The 19,518-nt window shown below is 39.1% G+C and overlaps 1 protein-coding gene across 4 annotated transcripts in view; it reads left to right on the top strand.

The window, feature by feature from the left end:
• The first annotated feature begins 1,192 nt into the window (after nucleotides 1-1,192).
• The window catches only part of PHKA2 (phosphorylase kinase regulatory subunit alpha 2), a 66,897-nt gene continuing 48,571 nt past the window's right edge, over nucleotides 1,193-19,518 (top strand). For all 4 annotated transcript variants that reach the window (XM_060770060.2, XM_060770063.2, XM_060770061.2 and 1 more), the window contains exons 1-8: nucleotides 1,193-1,435; nucleotides 2,795-2,992; nucleotides 10,522-10,680; nucleotides 11,753-11,800; nucleotides 12,971-13,139; nucleotides 16,551-16,633; nucleotides 18,243-18,323; nucleotides 19,332-19,430. In XM_060770060.2, coding sequence (XP_060626043.1) covers nucleotides 2,915-2,992; nucleotides 10,522-10,680; nucleotides 11,753-11,800; nucleotides 12,971-13,139; nucleotides 16,551-16,633; nucleotides 18,243-18,323; nucleotides 19,332-19,430 — 717 coding nt within the window. In that variant the 5' untranslated portion in view covers nucleotides 1,193-1,435; nucleotides 2,795-2,914. The remainder of the gene's footprint in view (nucleotides 1,436-2,794; nucleotides 2,993-10,521; nucleotides 10,681-11,752; nucleotides 11,801-12,970; nucleotides 13,140-16,550; nucleotides 16,634-18,242; nucleotides 18,324-19,331; nucleotides 19,431-19,518) is intronic.

A 19,518-nucleotide genomic window follows, 5' to 3' on the forward strand; every position in this document is an offset into this window, starting at 1 on the left:
GTTTAACTCTATATGACATTAATATCCCCCCCCCCCCCGGTGGTGCAGCAGGTTAAACCGCTGAGCTGCTGAACTTGCTGACTGAAAGACTGGCGATTCGAATCCAGGGAGCAAGGTAAGCTCCTGCTGTTAGGCCCAGCTTCTGCCAACCTAGCAGTTCAAAAACATGCAAATGTGAGTAGATCAATAGTTACCACATATGCAGGAGGGTAATGGTACTCCATGCAGTCATGCTGGCCACATGATCTTGGAGGTGTCTACGGACAATGCCAGCTCTTTGGTTTAGAAATTGAGATGAGCACCACCCCCCAGTGTCGGACCACGACTAGATTTAACATCAGGGGGGAGTTTATCTTTACCTATGTGCATTTAAGCCATTAAACAGAGCCAACAATGAACATTTTTTAATCGCGTTGGAAGCGACTCGAGAACATACTGCAAGTCACTTATGGAAGTGAGAGAATTGGCAGTCTACAGAGACGCTGCCCAGGGACGCCCAGACGTATTACCATCCTGCTCGGAGGCTTCCCTCAAGCTAGAGATGACAGATGGGAGCTCACCCTGGCAACCTTCGGGTCAGCAACCCAACCTTCAGGTCAGCAGTTCAGCTGGCACAAGGATTTAACTCACGAAGCCATCGCAGCTCCACACTGAGCAGTTGACACCACTTCAACTGCCATGGTTCAATGCTGTGGAAACATGGGAGATGTAGTTTTGCAAAATCTTTAGCTGTCTTTGCCAAATAACAAACTTGCAGCTCCCAGGATCCCATGGCAGTCAAAGTGGTGTCAAACTGCATTAATTCTGCACTGTAGAACACCACTGCACAAACTGGATGGGGATATTAAAATATTAGTTATGATGCATTTAAAAATGGTCCAATTTTCAAATCTTGTTTGTTTTGGCAGCAGACAGAGAGAGGACACAGTGCACAAACCCCATCCCCATTCTGCCCTTGCCAAGGAAGGGAGGCTGGCAAGCAACCAGGTCCTGGCAGCTACATAAAAACGGCTAGTTAATTAATAATGCAAGGAGCGGGCATGAAGTGCATCCATTAATGCACTTCCTTGTAACGCATGGAGCACACCATAAAGGGAACTCAGCTTTTTTTCTTCTCTATCCTCGCACGCCTCTATGGAGAATACATATCCCAGTAGCCTTTTAGGACCCGCCGTAGAGGCAGGACACAAAAGAAGGGGGCGGGCGGCTGAGGGCATTTACGGCGCCGTAAACACCCTAATAGAGCGGAAGAGGCATTCCTGGGCCCCAAGGGCGCTGCTGTCCGCTTGAAAACACCGACCTGGAGGGGATAGACAGCTCCTCCGGACGAGTTGGAGCAGTTTTTCAAGGAATCGGGTTTCTATGCAGTGGGAAGGGAGCTTCTTCCTTCTGGTTTGCTTTGTGGAGTAACATCACTCACTCACAGCCTATGCAGGTAAGGGAATTCCTCATTTTTTGGTCTTTCCCAGCATTTCTTTTGCTGGCAAACTTGGGGGCGCATCCTATTGATGGAAGGCAATGTTTTAAGGGGGGGGGGGGATCGGATAGATGACCTTGGGGGGACCCCTTAGTTCCTGGCCCCAAGTCCCCATCTACACTGCCCTATGGTGAAACTCATATGATGCAGTTCAGTGGAGGAGAACTGCTTATGGGTGTCTACTGCACTGACCCTTTCAAATTGCATTATATGGCACTGCATTATGTGGCACCCCAGGTTTTGTAAAAGGAGGTGAATTGCTTTAAGTGGCATTCTGTAAAAGCAAGACTCCCCAAGATATATTCTGATCCAGATTCCCCTGGATCTAGCCCAGGCCAAGGAAACAAAATCCCAAATCCAGAAAAGTGGCGTACCTTTCTTGGCCAACCAAAATGCCCCAAAAACATGGTGCAAATCTTTCAAAGTGCTCCTAGCAGCCGAGGGGGGAAAGGAAGGGGTATGAGGCGGTTAGGAATGGTGGGAGTTGAAGTCCAAAACACCTGGAGAGCCCAAGTTTGCCCAGGCCTGCTTTACATGATAGAATCATAGAGCTCTTCTTGCCATTGTGTGGAAATCACAAAGTAACCAGCAATTGTGGGAAATTACATAGGCAAGTAGGTCATGTGGCGACAAAAAAAAGCCAATGGGATTTTGGCCTGCATCAGTAGGAGCATAGTGTCTAGATATAGGGAAGTAATGCTACTCCTCTGTTGTGCCTTGGTTTGACCACACCTGGAATATTGTATCCAATTCTGGGCACCACAATTGAAGAGAGATATTGACAAGCTGGAATGTGTCCAGAGGAGGGTGACTAAAATGATCAAGGGTCTGGAGAACAAGCCCTATGAAGAGCGGCTTAAGGAGCTGGGCATGTTTAGCCTGAAAAAGAGAAGGCTGAGAGGAGACATGATAGTAATGTATAAATATGTGAGAGGAAGCCACAGGGAGGAGGGAGCAAGCTTGTTTTCTGCTTCCCTGGAGACTAGGACGCAGAACAATGGCTTCAAACTACAAGAAAGAGAATAAAATAGAAAAAGTCAGTGCAAACTGTCCTAACTTTTGTCATCAAACTTCCTTAGGCAAGATCCATACAGGATAACGAATGAGCAAATTTCTTAGGATTTGGAATGATTTATTAATTCCACTGTCAATATACGTACTCAATGCAGTTTATTAACCATACTGTAAAGTCATGATAAACCAGTTATATAGGAATTGTTAAACATGTAGAATAGCACACAGAAGAGCATTCTTGCATGACGGGGAAACTCCCAAATGCGTTTTTGTTGACATCTGTTTTGTTTATTTTGGAACAAGGATGCCCGCTGTCTTCAAGAGTTACAGTCTGGTGGGCTGATGGAGGAATGAGCTGGCAATGCCAAAGCCTGCTGCAACCAGTCACACCTTTTCTCCTGAACAAGTTTGAGCACCTTTGAGATGAGGAGCAGAAGCAACTCTGGAGTCCGCTTAGATGGCTATGCGAGGCTTGTTCAGCAGACTATTTTGAACCTCCAGGTCAGTGTAGGTCATACAGATGGATGGGCCATTCCCCTTAATAAAAAGCTATATTTATATATACATGCAAATCCTCTCTCTCTTTCTCTCTCTTTTTCTCTCTTTCATCTATCTATGTGTGTGTGTATAGTATGTATAATATATATAGATATAGATATAATGTTAGTCCCTGGTGGTGCAATTGGTTAAACTGTTGAGCTGCTGAATTTGCTGACCAAAAGATCTGTGGTTTGAATCTGGGGAGTGAAGTGAACTCTCACGTTTAGCCCCAGCTTCTGCCAACCTAGCAGTTAGAAAACATGCAAATGTGAGTAGATCAATAGGTACCATTCTGGCAGGAAAGTAATGGTACTCCATTCAGTCATGCTGGCCACATGACCTTGGAGACATCTATGGACAACGCCAGCTCTTCGGCTTAGATGAGCACCCCCCCCCCAAAGTCAGACATGACTAGACTTAATGTCAAGGGGAAACCTTTACCTTTTATAATGTTAGCAAACATTGTTTATTTATATCTGTCTGTGAGGTTCTTAAATTAACTAAATGTATAGAGCAGGGGTCCTCAAACTAAGGCCCGAGGGCTGGATACGGCCCTCCAAGGTAATTTACCTGGCCCTCGCTCAGGGTCAACCAAAGTCTGAAATGACTTGAAAGCACACAACAACAACAACAACAACAACAACAACAACAACAACAATCCTATCTCATCAGCCAAAAGCAGACCCACACTTCCCATTGATATACTAATAAGTTTATATTCGTTAAAATTGTTCTTCATTTTAATGATTGTATTGTTTTAAAGTGTTTTTTACACTACAAATAAGATATGTGCAGTGTGCATAGGAATTCATCATCCTTTTTTCAAATTATAATCCGGCCCTCCAGCAGTTTGAGAGACTGTGATCTGGCCCTCTGTTTAAAAAGTTTGAGGACCCCTGGTTATAGAGTATTCCAAGTCATTTAATGAAATACTTTTATTTCTGTGGGAACAGGTATTTAGTAGTGTCTGTCAACTTTAGGCAGAGAAATATAATGTCCATCGTGTGTTTAAAAAGATATATTGTATGTATTCCCTTTAGTATCCTCTGGGGTTTGATTCCAAAACACACTGCCCTTTGTGGATACCAAAATCTGTGGATGCTCAAGTTTCATTATGTACAATGGCACAGTTAAATGTGACTCTTTATATAAAAAGACAAAGTCAAGGTTTGGTCTTGGGGAAGATATAGATACACATATATAGAGAGAGCTGTGGATGGTTGAATCAATGGATGCAGAATCTGTGGCTATTGGGGGTGAGTCTTCCAAAATGCCTATGGCATGGAAGAAAATTGGACTGCCTAGGATACCTTGCTAGCTGGGGATTTTTGTAGCTGTCTTTAAAACAGATAATGTTTCTGAGCTTCAGAAGTTTGACACCCCTGGTCTAGAGTGTGTTAAGTTTCCATTACCTAGGCTGTAAATATTGTAGATGATATACTGAGATAGTACCAGTCCAAAAGAAGAGGGAGATATGACCATATTTGAGGGAACACCAAGACTCGAAGACCTATTAAAGCAAACAACAAGGAAGTCTTATTTGTAGGAGACCCCTTGGATAGCCTAATGACAATGAAGCTTGCCCAGAAATTATGCCCGATTTTTGAGAGAGTGAGAATGGAGAATGGAATGGCATAGCTTTGATCCTGACTAGCAGAATTAAGTTTTGTTACATTCATATTGCAGGTGACACTTGTGTGAGTGTAATTGATAGCATTGTTTATTTATTTATTATTTTCTGCATTTATAACCTGCCCTTCTCATCCCTGAAAGGGGACTCAGGGTGGCCTCACACCAAACACGATCGGTGCTTTCACATAAGCATCTACTGTATTAAAGATAGTTGTTGCTGCTCACCTATACCAATTTTGATGGTTGCGGAAGCCACATATCCTGTCCTAAATGCCAAACACACATGATTGTTCACTCTGTGAACCTGCAAAAAAAGAGTATGGTATTGACACAAGCAAATGTACATAGGGTATACTCTTCCCTCTATGTAGATCTATAGATTTATAATTGAAGGGGCCTCTAGAGGAGACGCTAAACTCAGTAATTTTACTATAAACATTGGTTTGCCTTTTTTATTTTAATAGCTGGCTGTTAAGATTTCTTAGATTGATGTAAAAAAATTCAGACAATGTCAAAATTGAAAAGTGCTAGATAAACATAATTGTCTATAGCTGATCATCTTTATCTTAATTAGCTGAGGGAATTAGAGCACTGGCCTAAATTCAATTGTTAGTCCTAATTTGAATAGACATACTGAATCAATGAAAATTTGTTAAGTCGACACAATAAATTCGATTCATTCAGTTGATCCATTCTAACAGTTGGATTTAGGCCAATGCACGAAGTCTATCAATTCATTAATTTAAAGGTATTTTACTGTTGCAAACTGTACTGTCCTTTGACTTAGTCTTCAATTAAAATAGTCTGATCTTGTAGTAATGGGAACAAGGGATTTTGCTTTTTGTTAGTCACTTTCTTTCTCAGTTCTTGTGGGTTTTTTCGGGCTATATGGCCATGTTCTAGAGGCATTTCTCCTGACATTTCGCCTGCATCTATGGCAAGCATCCTCAGAGGTGAGGTCTTTCTTTCTGTTAGTCACTTTTGAAGTCAATAGGGCTTCATGAAAAGTTTGTTTGGCCTAATACCCCAAAGGCACTAGATCCTATCTGATCCAGGAAGCTAAGCAGGGTCAGTCCTTGCGTGGGAGGTTCAATGAATTTCAAGTAGTAAAAGCTAAAAGTTTTTCCTTGACATTAAGTCTAGTCGTGTTCATAGCCGCCTCTGAGGCTGGGATGACTGGATGGAACACTTTACCTATTGATCTACTCACATTTGCATGTTTTCAAACTGCTAGGTTGGCAGACCCTTTGAAATTCTTGCGGTTATCATATACAACTTAAAATACACACACATGTGCAAGTTTATACTTGAAAGAGTTGTCTTTTCTCTCTTTCCTTTGATCTCATTTTAACTGTTTCATTAATACCTTCCCCTTCTTTTCTCCCCCCCCCCCCACTTGAGTAAACATCAGTGCAACAGGATGTTCAGGATAAGAGGGTGTTTATGTGCCTGTCCAGTATTTCTGCCTATCCTGGCATTGCTGTGACTTGGAAATTGAGGAACTTGCAGCTGGAGAGGGGAGCTCATTGCAGACAGGCTACACCATTTTAATCTTTAAATATGTTTTAATATGTGTTTATTGTAGAAATATATTTTTATAAAAAATTTACATATGGAATCTTTACAATGATTATGTACAAAGAAAGGTGGGATAATAATAATAATAATAATAATAATAATAATAATAATAATAATAGTAATTTGTCCCTTGTGCTGCCTGAATGTACAGTTGAAGGCAGGGGGAGGGGGGAGAAGAGATAAATATGTGTGTATATTTAAAGATGTTCAGTATTTGTTTCTGTATTCGTTTCAAGTGGGGGAAAAAACCAGTAATGCATTCTTGATTTCAGCGTGGAAGTAGCTGTAACATTACTGCAGTCCTAGGAGAATCTGATATTATGTAAGCTCTTGTGTTTACCAGAATGGCACAGCAGGGCTGGACTCTGACTCCAGCACAATCCGTTTATTTAGTCTTTAATGGCTCCACCAAAGGCAACAGAAATGTGGAATCTTCACACAGGTTAACTGCGAGTCAAATCCATCCATTAGTGCTTTTGTAATGTGGTGACTGTCTTTTGAATTTGAAAGGGAAGTCATTCAATGGAGAGCAAAAATGCTCAGTGTTTTGGTTTGTGATTTTCTCTTTCTGTGTATATGTGTGGATAGATTTTGGCTGCTTCCTTCACAATATAGCAGTGGGGGCACACTTTTAATAAGCCTTGCTGACACACAGTCTCGGTAACATCACTGCAAGAAGAAAAGTCCTAAGGCTTTTGTTAGGATTGCCTTTGAAGCAAAACCCACTGATTACAAATTCAGATTCAGTGCAGAAACTAAATGCGGGTTTTGTGACCTCGCTTCATTGCCTAACCGGTCAATCAGACATATGGGTGAATTGGCATTTTTGGACAGCTTTGCACCCATCTGTTCTGGCCTGGCTGCCTTGGCATTGCATTTCAGCTCACCTTAAAAGGCTCCAGTTCAATATCACAGCCATGTGGTCAGCAGACTGCCGTGATTGTATTGACACCTGAGACTTCACAGGATGAGAGAGCTGTCCTTTCATGACTTTCCAGATTCACTCAGCAGCTTGTGAGGTCATGTTGTTCCCAGTAAGAGATAGCTTTTTGTGTATGGGCACGTTGAGAACAGCCTCTCGGTTACTGTCCAGCTACAATGCCCGTGTTCGGCTAAAGCCAGGCAGTTGTTTTGGTGTCAGTAGGTATGCTGTTTAGAGGCTTAATGTTGCCTGCATTGGTACATGCTGGGAGCAAGGGCTGGTCCAAGACATTTTGTTGTCAACTCCAGGCCACTTCCTCAAGTAGAAGATTCAGGGTATCATAATGAAATGTCAACTGCTTTATTATTTTATTACTTTATGTTTAGCTTGGAGGCAGAGAGAGGTTCTTGCGGTATTTTCTGTTCCATGTACCAAAATAAACAGATCGCTGTGGTTGCTATGTGCATCTTGACGTTTACTGCTCTCCTTTAGGCAGCTAAATGTCTTGGGATGGCACTCATAGTTGTGTGTTATATCTGTGAGCTAGGATTCCACTGCTGATTTTTCTTTTTCTATTGATGTTTGGCGTGATGTATTGGAATTTAGTCAAAATCCTTTCTTCCACTGAATATGTTTTTTTGATTTCAATGAGAACATTATCATACTTTTCTTTAAATTTGTGTTACTATTTAAGCTTTGAATAGCAATGAAACGTCATCATAATAATTTTCATTAGTATAGTACCATTCCCACCAGGATGGTGGGATTTAGGGATACTGTATGCTTAGCCAGCATGGTGTAATGATTTCAGTGTTGGAGTAAGACTCTGGAGACAAGGGTTTGAATCTACACTTGGCTATGAAAAACCCACTGGGTGACTTTGGAAGAGCCCTACACTCTCAGCTTAAAAGAAGGCAAAGATAAAACCCCATTTAAACAAACATTGCCAAGAAAACCCAATGGTAGGTTCATATTAGGGTTGCCATAAATTGGAAATGACTTCAAGGCACATTAGAACAACAATGTCCATTTATGTGAGTTTTGTACTTTATTCACTTTATGAGGTTTTCAGCTCCCGGACTATGGCCTGTCATTAGTAATAAAGTCGCTTATTGAAAATCCAAATAAGCCATGTATTTTAACACCAAGTAAGAAAGGCAGATAAAGTTCACCATACCTTTTAAAAAATTCAAGCAGTGTTAGGACATTTAATGGCCACTGAGGCTTTAATAGAAAAAAATGTTTAACTTGTTCTTAAATTTAGCTATTGCTTTAATAAATACACACAGTCATTTTGAACATTTAAATGCAAGGTTTTGTTCTATGATGTGGTCAATTACCCTTGTTTTAAATATGTCTTGTTAAAGCAGTCCCGTAATAACAGTTTGGGAGGTAAAAACCAAAATCCATTGTAACCCCCAGTGTCCTTGATGCAGTGGAACAGTTCCTAATAGTAGTTGTGGCTCTGTAAGATTTCACAACATGCCTCTCTTTAAACCTTGATGCCTGTCCAGAGGTGATTCCCCAGAATGTGCTTAAAATGTTCCGTTGCTTCTCTGGCACCAAGCCCAGGCAAAAGCTGCTAGAACAAAACAGCAGCCAATCTCCTTCTCTTTCCTCCCACAGCAAGAAAAGGGTGCCGTATTTGTGCTGCACCTACACATATTGTTGCACTTGGGCATTATATAAAGCATGTTCCATCTTTTCTTTGAGGTTGTGTTCTGCCTGATGATCTTTCCAAACTTGGATGTTCTTCACAATGGGAGAAGCAGTGGGGTTGGAGTGGTTATTTCTAGGAATCATAGTCCAGAAAGTGTGTTTTCCATGCTCTAAATATAACACAGAGGCCCAGCGCAGTCCTTATAGTTCAAAAGAAAGACTTTTGCTTGAGATCCTGCAAAGAAACTGTAAGTGATCTGGTCCTGTGTAAGTTCATACTCACATCAACAGAAAAAGTGGGCAGATTTCTATATCTGTCCACTTTTTTTTGCTAATGCAAATATGGCTTTGTTTCCCCGCCCCCTAAGTGTCTTAATTTTATCATATTTATATAGTAAAAAAAACATTGTGTCAGCATCCTTAGGATCAAAGAGAACAGAACAGAAGAGTTGTATAAATAGATTTATACAGTACTGACAATTGGGGTTAGTCGTGACATTTGGCAAAGTGAGGTAGTTGTCTCAGGCCCCTTCTATCAAAAGCTGCCGAGAGGACCAGGAAAGTTAATTAAGTCACAGTTCCCTGGCAAGCTCTCTACATGGATCATCCACCAAGACGACCAAAGCTGTTTCTGTTCCATGTCTCAGTCTGAAGTCAGATTGGAATGGATCCAGATAATCAACCTCATCCAGAAATCCCTGGAGTTTTTTTATCCACCACCCTATCCAGGATCTTACTAATAAATGGTAAATCAGATACTGTCTATAATTATCTAAGATTTTAGGGTCTAGGGACTGTTTTTTAGGAGTCTAACCACTATATCCTTTAAAGCAGTGGAGTCCAGGCCTTGATCTAGTGAGGCATTAATTAATTCCCTGATCCAGATTGTACTTCCCTTGGCTTGTTTGACCAGCCATGAAGGGCAAGGGTCTAGGATGCAGGTGGTAGCTTTTACTTCTCCAAGGATTCTGTCAACATCCTCTTGGCTGTTTGTTGGAGGCAACCTATCCTTTGCCTTTTGTGTTGGTCTGTGGTGGAGAATTCTGTCCCATAATACAATAGTAAAATAAGATCCGAGTGCCAGGTGTACTCATAGTATGGGAAAAGGCACCATCTTGATATTTGGAATGGACAGTAACATGTTTTGGTTTGAACTGCTTAGAACGGTCAATGTGTTCACATATACATGTTGAATATCTCTTATCCAAAATGCTTGGGACCAGAAATGTTTGAGATTTTGGATTTTTTTAATACCTGTAGTTACCTGTAGTCCTTGGAGCTGGGACTAAAGCCTAAATACAAAATTTAATTACATTTCATACAAAATTACGTTACACAATAGCCTGAAAGCAATTTTACACATAATATTTTAAATGATTTTATGCATGAAACAAAAATTTGTGTGCATGGAACCATCAGAGCAAGATGTCACTATCTCAGCCACTCATGTGGACAGCTTCCTATTTTGGATTTGGGTGTTACAGGTAATGGATGCTCAACCTGCACTAAAAGTCTTTACATATACTCTCTCAATTATGTCCAGTATTAACTCCATATAAAGATACTGAAGGACAGCAGGAATGGTAAAGCTATCTAATTCATTGTGGGAAAGAGATTTGAAAAAAGGATTACTTTCTCATTTTTGTGTGAATTATTTGTGCTTTTTGTTCTGCTCCTTAGAAATATGTTTGTTTTTAAGAACCCAGTTACAGGGCTGCTGTCTGCCAGCACAGAACAAAAGGATGCCTGGGTGCGAGATAACATCTATAGTATTTTGGCCGTGTGGGGCCTGGGAATGGCCTATAGGAAGAATGCAGATCGGGATGAAGATAAAGCCAAAGCATATGAATTGGAGCAAGTATGTCTATATTCTTATTATTTACTTTCTTGTATATAACCTACAGCTGAGATTTGATGTCAGATAATTGAGTTAATTTATGTCTTTGTTGATTTACGCAGTTCCCATTCATAGAGGGCATAAAAGTAATTAAATGCAGTCTAGAGGTTCATCTATACCAGTGGTTCTTAACCTGTGGGCCACAGACCACCAGGGGGCCACAAGGATGAAAATCTGGTCCATGGGCCTCCTTCCTCTTAGTTATTTTATTTTATTTTATTTTCGCTCCTTTTGCACCTGCTGCCATTCCTTTTCTGTCCTGACCATGGCACATGTTCTGTATCAGAAACTATAGCTAATGTGGTATATCTAATGCAATTTTCTGAATCAGCACCCCAAATTGAACCTAAAGTTGACCAAAAACTGATTCGTAACCCTTTTGGTACCAATGTTGAGTGGTTTCTGGTCAAAATGGTTTCTGGTCAAGTAGTCCCTGGTCAAATGGTCCTTGGTCAAAAAAAGGTTGGGAACTACTGATCTACACTGTAGACTTAATGCAGTTTGGGAACACTTTTATTGCCATGGCTCAATGCTATAGAATCATATGAGTTGTAGTTTGGTGAGACAACAGCACTTTTGGGCTAAAGAAGTGGTTAAAAAAATGACTGTACTGTAGCCTTGAATCATTGAAGGGCAAAACATTATGCTTGTACTTAAATCTTCTAGGTTTTAGCAGCATCTTTTCATACAGTGTTTCCCCTGTGAAAGAGAAAGAGTGCATGACTATTCTAGTTATTTATTTGGAGGGAAAAGACATCTCAAGTTGGACAATGTGATAATTTTAACATCTAAATATTGTGTAGTTCTATAACAATACATCACTTTGAGGACTCATGTGAAGTGGTTTTAATGTGTTTCTTTATGCGTCAAAATATCAGGGTCCTCAAACTATGGACTAAATGATTTTTTATGTACAAAGAATTCCAGTTCCACAAATTCCCAAGTAATATTTTAGATATTGTCTTCAGAAGGCTGGTTCAGGTACAAAGATGAATGATCACTGACATTTCCCTCTTTTCTTATGTTCCCACAGAATGTTGTAAAACTGATGCGAGGGCTTCTGCAGTGTATGATGAGACAGGTAATAATACGCAGAATGTCTTCATTTTTCTGTCACATGAACACTACAATTTATATGGTTATGTTTAAGATGAATCAGGCTAGATTCAAATAGTTCTTCTGGTTGTAATATTCTTTCTTAGCAATTCCTTTGAAACCATTTCAGTTTAAAAGGAAGTGCATTTGGACTTTAATTATAATAAATAATGAGCCTCATTAAAATTATTCCAAATGCAGACTGTTATAAATGTCTGTTGATGCTGAAACTATTTGAAATGTGAGATTTCCTATGTAGACTGTATTGCAGTAGTCTAATTGGGATGTTTCTAATGCGAGGTCTACTGTGACTAAGCTATTCCTGTCTAAGAAAGGTCAAAACTAGCAGACTTGCGAAAAGTAGCCGCAGATACTTGAAGCTATAGAGTCCAGTTGAGACACCAGAAACAAAGATGGATATAAGAGTATTTCCACGTATACATCTATTCTCCTGTGGAAAGTGCAGACCCATACAAGGCACGAAGCTGACCCACACCATGGACCTGTGAATCTCTAATTCTCATAGCTACCTAGACGAAATATCAAGGAGTTCAGAATGTAAAGTTTAAAAAGTCATATTTCCAAGAATGACGGATGTTCCAGTGTGGGTTAGGGGCCAGTTTTCTCATTCTAAGGTTGCCAAAAATGCCTCTTCCAAATTCTGGAAGTAGCTGAAAATACACATCCGGTATATATCTGGTTTTGAAAAAATGTTCAGAGAACATTGCAAGGTACCTAAAAGTGAATTGCTTTCATGAAAGACACACATCTGTTCTTCTTTTGCACAGAAAAGTTTTGGTCTTGAGGATAATTCATTATTTATTTATTTATTTAGCAGTTTTGTATACCGGTCTTCTCACCTCTGTTGCTGCAAAGAAAGCTTAGGGGGCACATACAACTCTTTGGACATACTTTGCTTGTAGTTGAGTTGCTTTCACTTGTTCAAATTAATTTGAGATAAATATTTGATTCCACATTAAATTTGAAGACTCCTTGCTCAATCAAACTTGTATGTTGTAAGGGCAAGCACATTATTTTGATAGATTAAGAACCCTGACATTTAAGTGAATCTGAAACAGGACATTTCAGCAGAATCATTTTATTTCAATGTCCAGGCTTCAGAGATCACTCTCAAAACATTGTGTATTTTTCTTAGGTAGATAAGGTTGAAAAGTTCAAGCACACGCAGAGTACCAAGGACTGCCTGCATGCCAAGTATAACACAGCGACTTGTGGGACAGTAGTTGGTGATAATGAATGGGGACATCTGCAAGTAGATGCCACTTCCCTTTACCTCCTCTTCCTGGCTCAGATGACAGCATCAGGTAAGTCACAGGAGTCATTATTCTCAAAGAACCGTTTGACATTGTGCTTTTTCCTGCATGGCAAGGTTTTGGATTGGGTGGCCCTGGTGGTCTCTTCCAACGCTATGATTCAATGATTGTTATAACTGGTCAATTATAAAAGGTCATAATTAGAAATATAATAATGGTCTGCACTGATGGTGCCAATATGGTGTAGTGGTTTGACTACAACTCTGGAGATTAGAGTTCTAGTCCTTGTTCAGCCGTGGAAACCCACGGTCTTGGACAAATCACACTCTCTCAGCCTCAGAAGAAGGTAAAGTCAACCTCCCTCTGTAAATGACTTGAAAGCACACAACAATCTGATTGTGAGTGGGCAAGCTACTACAAAACAGTCATGCTGCTATGTCAACCATGTTATTTTTAGGATATTTGGGAGTTATTGTCCAAAGCACTAACCTGTTTCAAGACCGGAGCCTCCTGTAGTTATCTAAAGGGCTTGATCTTCTCCAGAATTACAGGAAAGCACACACTCATGAATTTGTTGTTGCCTTTTTACACTGTCTGCACGTGAGTATGCCAGCACATATTTTCCATGTATTACGTAAGACATTCATCCTGCAGATGATTGACTCACTACCCACAAAGCAGATGGTCATTTCATCACTTCACCATCTGCCCTTTTAAAAAAAAATACTCAGCGGCTTCAGCATATTGCCTTAGGTACATCCTTATCTGGCCTGTGACCAAATACAGAGGGAAGGGAGAGTGTCTGGTATACAGGTGGAATATCCCTTGCCTGAAATGTTTGGTAGCAGAAGTGTTTTATATTACAGATTTTGAAACATTGTTCCTGCTATATGCATAATAAGGTATTGTGGAAATGGGTCCACCATAAGATATCTTAGAAATAGGTCCAAGTCTAAATTTATTTATGTTTCAAATACATCTTCTACACATAGTCTAATTCTATTTATTATTTTAAACAATTTTGTGCATAAAACAAAGTTTAAATGCTCGGAAAGCAAAAAAAAAGTGAAGACCTGGCTGTTTGTGCAGGCGTTCGAATAATTAGTGCAATGATTGGTAAATGAACATAGGAATGGAACAATGGATGACGAATCTGGATTATGTTTCTGTTGATGATATGATAGTGATTGGTTATTGTAGTAATTGTTTATTAATTGTGTAATGTGTTAAGTTGTTAACTGTTTTTACTCTGTTGCATTGAATTTTTGCTGTCCTTATTGGTTGTGAACCGCTGTGAGTCGCCTTCGGGCTGAGAACAGCGGTATAGAAGTAAAGTAAATAAATAAATAAAATAAATAAAAATGTTACTATTTCAGCCACTCATATGGACAGTTTTAGATTTTGGAGTATTTTGGAATTTCAGATTTATTTATTTATTTATTTATTTGATGCATTTATTAACCGCCATTCTCAGCCCTTTAGGGCGACTCATGGCGGTGTACACACATATAAAAGACAATTTACAAATAGGCAATTACAACAACATATAAACTACATAACAATTACAAAGCTACACTAAAAATCCGCTTCGTCTCATAGTGGAATCATAACCAATCTCATATTCCTTGTTCCATTCCAGTCATCTTTACCACATTGTTATAGCACTTAGCAGATGAGGGATGTTCAATCTAAATGTCATGGAGCACTCATTTACCAGGATGTGAAGTTAACAGAATAGAGCTGTGGGCAAAAGAAACAGACATGCATTTTATTTGCAATGTTCTCAACATAAAAGAAGCCCCCCGTGGCACAGTGGGTTAAACCACTGAGCTGCTGAACTTGCTGGCCAAAAGGATGGTGGTTTGAATCTGAGGGCGGGGTGAGCTCCCGCTGTTAGCCTTAGCTTCTGCCAACCTAGCAGTTTGAAAACATGCAAATGTGAGTAGATTAAAAGGTACCAATTTAGTGGGAAGGTAACGGCGCTCCATCAGTAATACCAGCCACATGACCTTGGAAGTGTCTATGGACTACCCCCCAGAGTCGGACATGACTGAACTTAATACCAAGGGGATACTTTTCCTTTACAATGTAAAAAGGAAATTTGTGCTAGAATCATAGAATCATAGAATCAAAGAGTTGGAAGAAACCTCATGGGCCATCCAGTCCAACCCCCTGCCAAGAAGCAGGAATATTGCATTCAAATCACCCCTGACAAATGGCCATCCAGCCTCTGCTTAAAAGCTTCCAAAGAAGGAGCCTCCACCACACTCCGAATCTTTCTTCTTTTAGAAATGTAGGAATGCTGGTGAAGAGGCATGGTGAAATAAAGAGTTTGTTTCTAAGAATCATTAAATATGATATGTTTTTATATTGTGCTATATGAGACAAAAAAGACACCAATTGCAGGTGTAATTTCAGGATGGAATCCCGATGGTGTACTAGGATAAAATCCTTTAGAAGTCACAAGGCTTACCAGCTGGCGATAGCCAGTAAAATCAGTCTCCTCCTTGCAGTCTGTGTCTGCAAAACCTTATTTCCTTCTCTTTGCTGTGCTTGTAACTTTTCTCTAAACCAATGTAGATGCACTGTCACTTTGCACCTTTAAAATTTCAATCTTAGAGTCTAGTATGTATGTGTAATTTAGGCATTTGCAATCGATAAGAAAATGTTTCAATGGTCATTACAAAATTAGGGGGTGCTGGTATTTTGTTTCCAAGGTTTTTCTAAAGTATAGTTAGTGAAAATTTTGTTACTATAAGGAGAGTAACGAAATGTCATTACTTTTATGTTGTAGTAATTGCATATAATTACTATAATTGGGGAAACTTCAGGGGCTCCTTTCTCCCTCATTTTACAGCTATTGGGTTGAAACTTGCTACAATGGTAGAACACATTTACCACTGTCAGCCCATCAAGTTTCAGAACATTTCACTTATCCATGGATTTTTGGGGAATTTCCAAAGTTTTTATAAACAATATTTTTAAAAAAACACGAGCTATTTCTTTGTATTAAGTACATTCCGATTCTTAAGTTTTTGGCTCAGGCCACGTCCACGTGTCGGGTATTGCCTTGTAAGTACAACTTTGATATGATTTACAAGGACTAACAAAAAAAATGCACACCTCTAATGTGTAGAGCATAAAGTTTCTCCAACTACATCTCCAGATGTTTTGGACTTCTCACAGTTCTTAATAGCTGGTAAACTGGTAGCTAAAGTCCAAAACATCTGGAGGAGTACAATTTGAGAAACACTGGTATAACATGAACACACACACATGAGATAGCCAGCACTTTTATCAGTATGAACTTTCTGGTGTAATAGAAACTGCATGCAAATGTTTCCTTAAGTTATTTCCCTCTGCTTGACTCAACCAGGAATGTAGACCTGTTCAATTGATTCTCATATGGTTGTAATTACAATTGCTGTGCTTCAGTTTAATCATGTTTCTCTTTTTAATTAGGATTACGCATTATTTTCACTCTTGATGAGGTTGCTTTTATACAGAATCTTGTGTTTTACATCGAGGCAGCATACAAAGTTGCTGTAAGTATGTTTAATTTATATCCATAAACCCATGTTTTGGATCTACAACACTTCCAAGAAAATACTGTCGGGTGGCATAGTCTCCTCCAGTCCCTACATTGAGAGGAAGGCTGGTAAAAATAAAGATGAGGATGATAATAATAGTTTGAGCATTGGACTATGATTCTGGTGATCAGGGTTTGAATCATTGCTTGGCCATGAAACCCACTGAGGCCCCTTCCACACAGCTGAATAAAATCCTACATTTTCTGCTTTGACCTGGAACATATGGCAGTGTGGACTCAGATAACACAGTTCAAAGCTTATATTGTGGGATTTTCTGCCTTGATATTCTGGGTTATACAGCTATGTGGAAGAACCCTAAGTGACCTTGGGCAAGTCACACACCCACCAGCCTCAAAGGAATTCAAAGCTAAACCCCCTCTGAACAATTTTTTTTACCAAGAAATCCCCATGATGGGGTCACCATGAGTTGAAAATGACTTAAAGGCACAAAACAATAATAATTTTTTGTATCTGGCATTTTATTTATTTTCCTTTATATAAATAGGTATCTTTGGCAATAATCTGTGTGGTAATTTTTACAACTATGAAAAAGGTTTTAAAATAGCTTGCTTTTTATTTTTGAGGTTGTAAAAACTGATCAAAATGAAGATATGACTACTTGACATATCTTAATTTGCCAAAGAATGTGTAATTCAATTTAATGATCTGTTTAGATTGCTGTACTACCCTTCAGTGGAAGTTCCATGATGGCTTTTTGAAATAAAACAATGCCTACATTAATAAGATAGAATAAAAACAAAAAAAAAATAAATTTGTAAAAGTCTAAGGGATTAATAACATAATTATCTGCTATCCAGTGAAGTGAAATAGTACAACATCTGAAGTTCACGTTCATTAATCACAGTTTTCAAAATGAAGATACTTATTGGAAAATATATTACTGGAAATAGCAGTATTTATTTATTTATTTACCATATTTATATACCGCCTTTCTCAGCCCAGAGGCGATTCAGGGCAGTTTACAATTGGCAAAATTCAATTCCCCTAACAACATAAAATATAATTAAAACAGTACTTTTGTTGTCGATATACATATACCATTTGGGAAATATATATACTGACTTATTAAGGCAAGTTGTGTGGTAACATACTCCTTCTTAGTGCTGCAGCTTCCCCACTCAGCACACCGTGATTCAGTTTCTCAATAATTTCCTATTATATCTGAACCAAGAAACTATAGGAATCTAAAGCATAAAAAGTCGTGATCTTAAACCATTTCAAACTGGTTTAAGATCTTGGATTGTTCTACTCCTGGTAACTGGTTTGGATTTAATAGAGAACTGCAGTTAATTGATCCTGGAAGCGTTGATTAATGATGCATCAAGCAGGGAAGGTACAGCATGAGGAAGAACGATACTAGCGTTACGCATTTTTTCTTAAGAAGCTGAGAAATGTCTCCAGATTTAGCCATCAAATCAAATTTGATACTGCTTGCATAGCTTTTTATTTTTGCTAGTAATAGGGCATTGATATATTGCTGTTGTTGATACATGTCTAAGGATCTCTCTTCTCAAAATCCTTTTGCTTTCCTTTTTTGTTTCAGGATTATGGCATGTGGGAACGTGGTGACAAGACCAACCAGGGCATCCCTGAACTGAATGCAAGCTCTGTAGGAATGGCCAAAGTGAGGGCTGCTTTGTTTCTATATATTGATTATTAATAGCTTGTACGTCTACTAAAATGTCACACGATTCTGTGAAATTTAGGCTGTCATCCCATACATGTATACCAGAGAGCAAATCCCATTAAACCCAGTGTATCCACTGTTGATTCTAGTTCACTGTGTGGCAGTAAACATTTGATTTGCTATGGATTATCTTTATTTTCTCTGTCATAAAGTATACAAAAAATTCAATGCTTGCACAGTGCATTTTTTATTTTATTTTTTTGTGTCAAGAGCGACCTGAGAAACTTCAAGTCGCTTCTGGTGTGAAAGGATTGGTCATCCTGGATGTTACCCAGGGGACGCCTAGGTGTTTTGATGTTTTACTATCCTTGTGGGAGGCTTCTCTCATGTCCCCGCATGGGGAGGTGGAACTGACAAAGGGAGCACATTCATGCTCTCCTCAGATTCGAACCTCTGACCTATTGGTCTTCAATCCTGTTGGCTCCTATTTTACTTTATATATATGTGTTTGTGTTACTTTATTATTCTTATATAAACTGCAAACTCTCAAAGTATCAACTTGCACCTTGAGATGGGATGCTAGTGCCTTCCATTTAAAACACTGACCATTGTATCTCTACAAAAATAGTTGGAAAATGGTATCAAAGTTTTCTCTTTATTATTGATTTCATATTTTTTTCATTTTAGGTAAAATTCTGGAAATGGGACATATATAGTAGTCAAAAAAACAAGTTTTGTTAAGAAATTAAATATTCCATATATGAGATTACCTTTGCTGAACTATCATTTCATTTTTTGTCCTTTTTTTTCCTTTATTGGATAAGAAAAGATACACATTTAAATAAAAACATACAAGAGCAAGATGTATGAGCTGATATAAAAAGTCTAAGAGCTTTTATGCTCTGCAGTTCTATATAGTTATTTTAATATTAAAATAGTTAAAAGTTTCATTGATTCTTGAGGATCCTTGACAAGTTGGTTCTACTTTTATGTGTATTTCTGAAGGCTGCATTGGAAGCCATTGATGAACTGGACCTTTTTGGAGCTGGAGGAGGACACAAGTCAGTGATTCATGTCCTTCCAGATGAAGTTGAACACTGTCAGGTAAACCTCACATTCCTATAGGGCAGTGGATCTCAACCTGTGGGTCCCTAGATGTTTTGGCCTTCCAACTCCCAGAAATCCAAACAGC

The sequence above is a fragment of the Anolis sagrei genome, chromosome 3 (assembly GCF_037176765.1).
Source record: "Anolis sagrei isolate rAnoSag1 chromosome 3, rAnoSag1.mat, whole genome shotgun sequence".
NCBI classification, from domain to species: Eukaryota; Metazoa; Chordata; class Lepidosauria; order Squamata; family Dactyloidae; genus Anolis; species Anolis sagrei.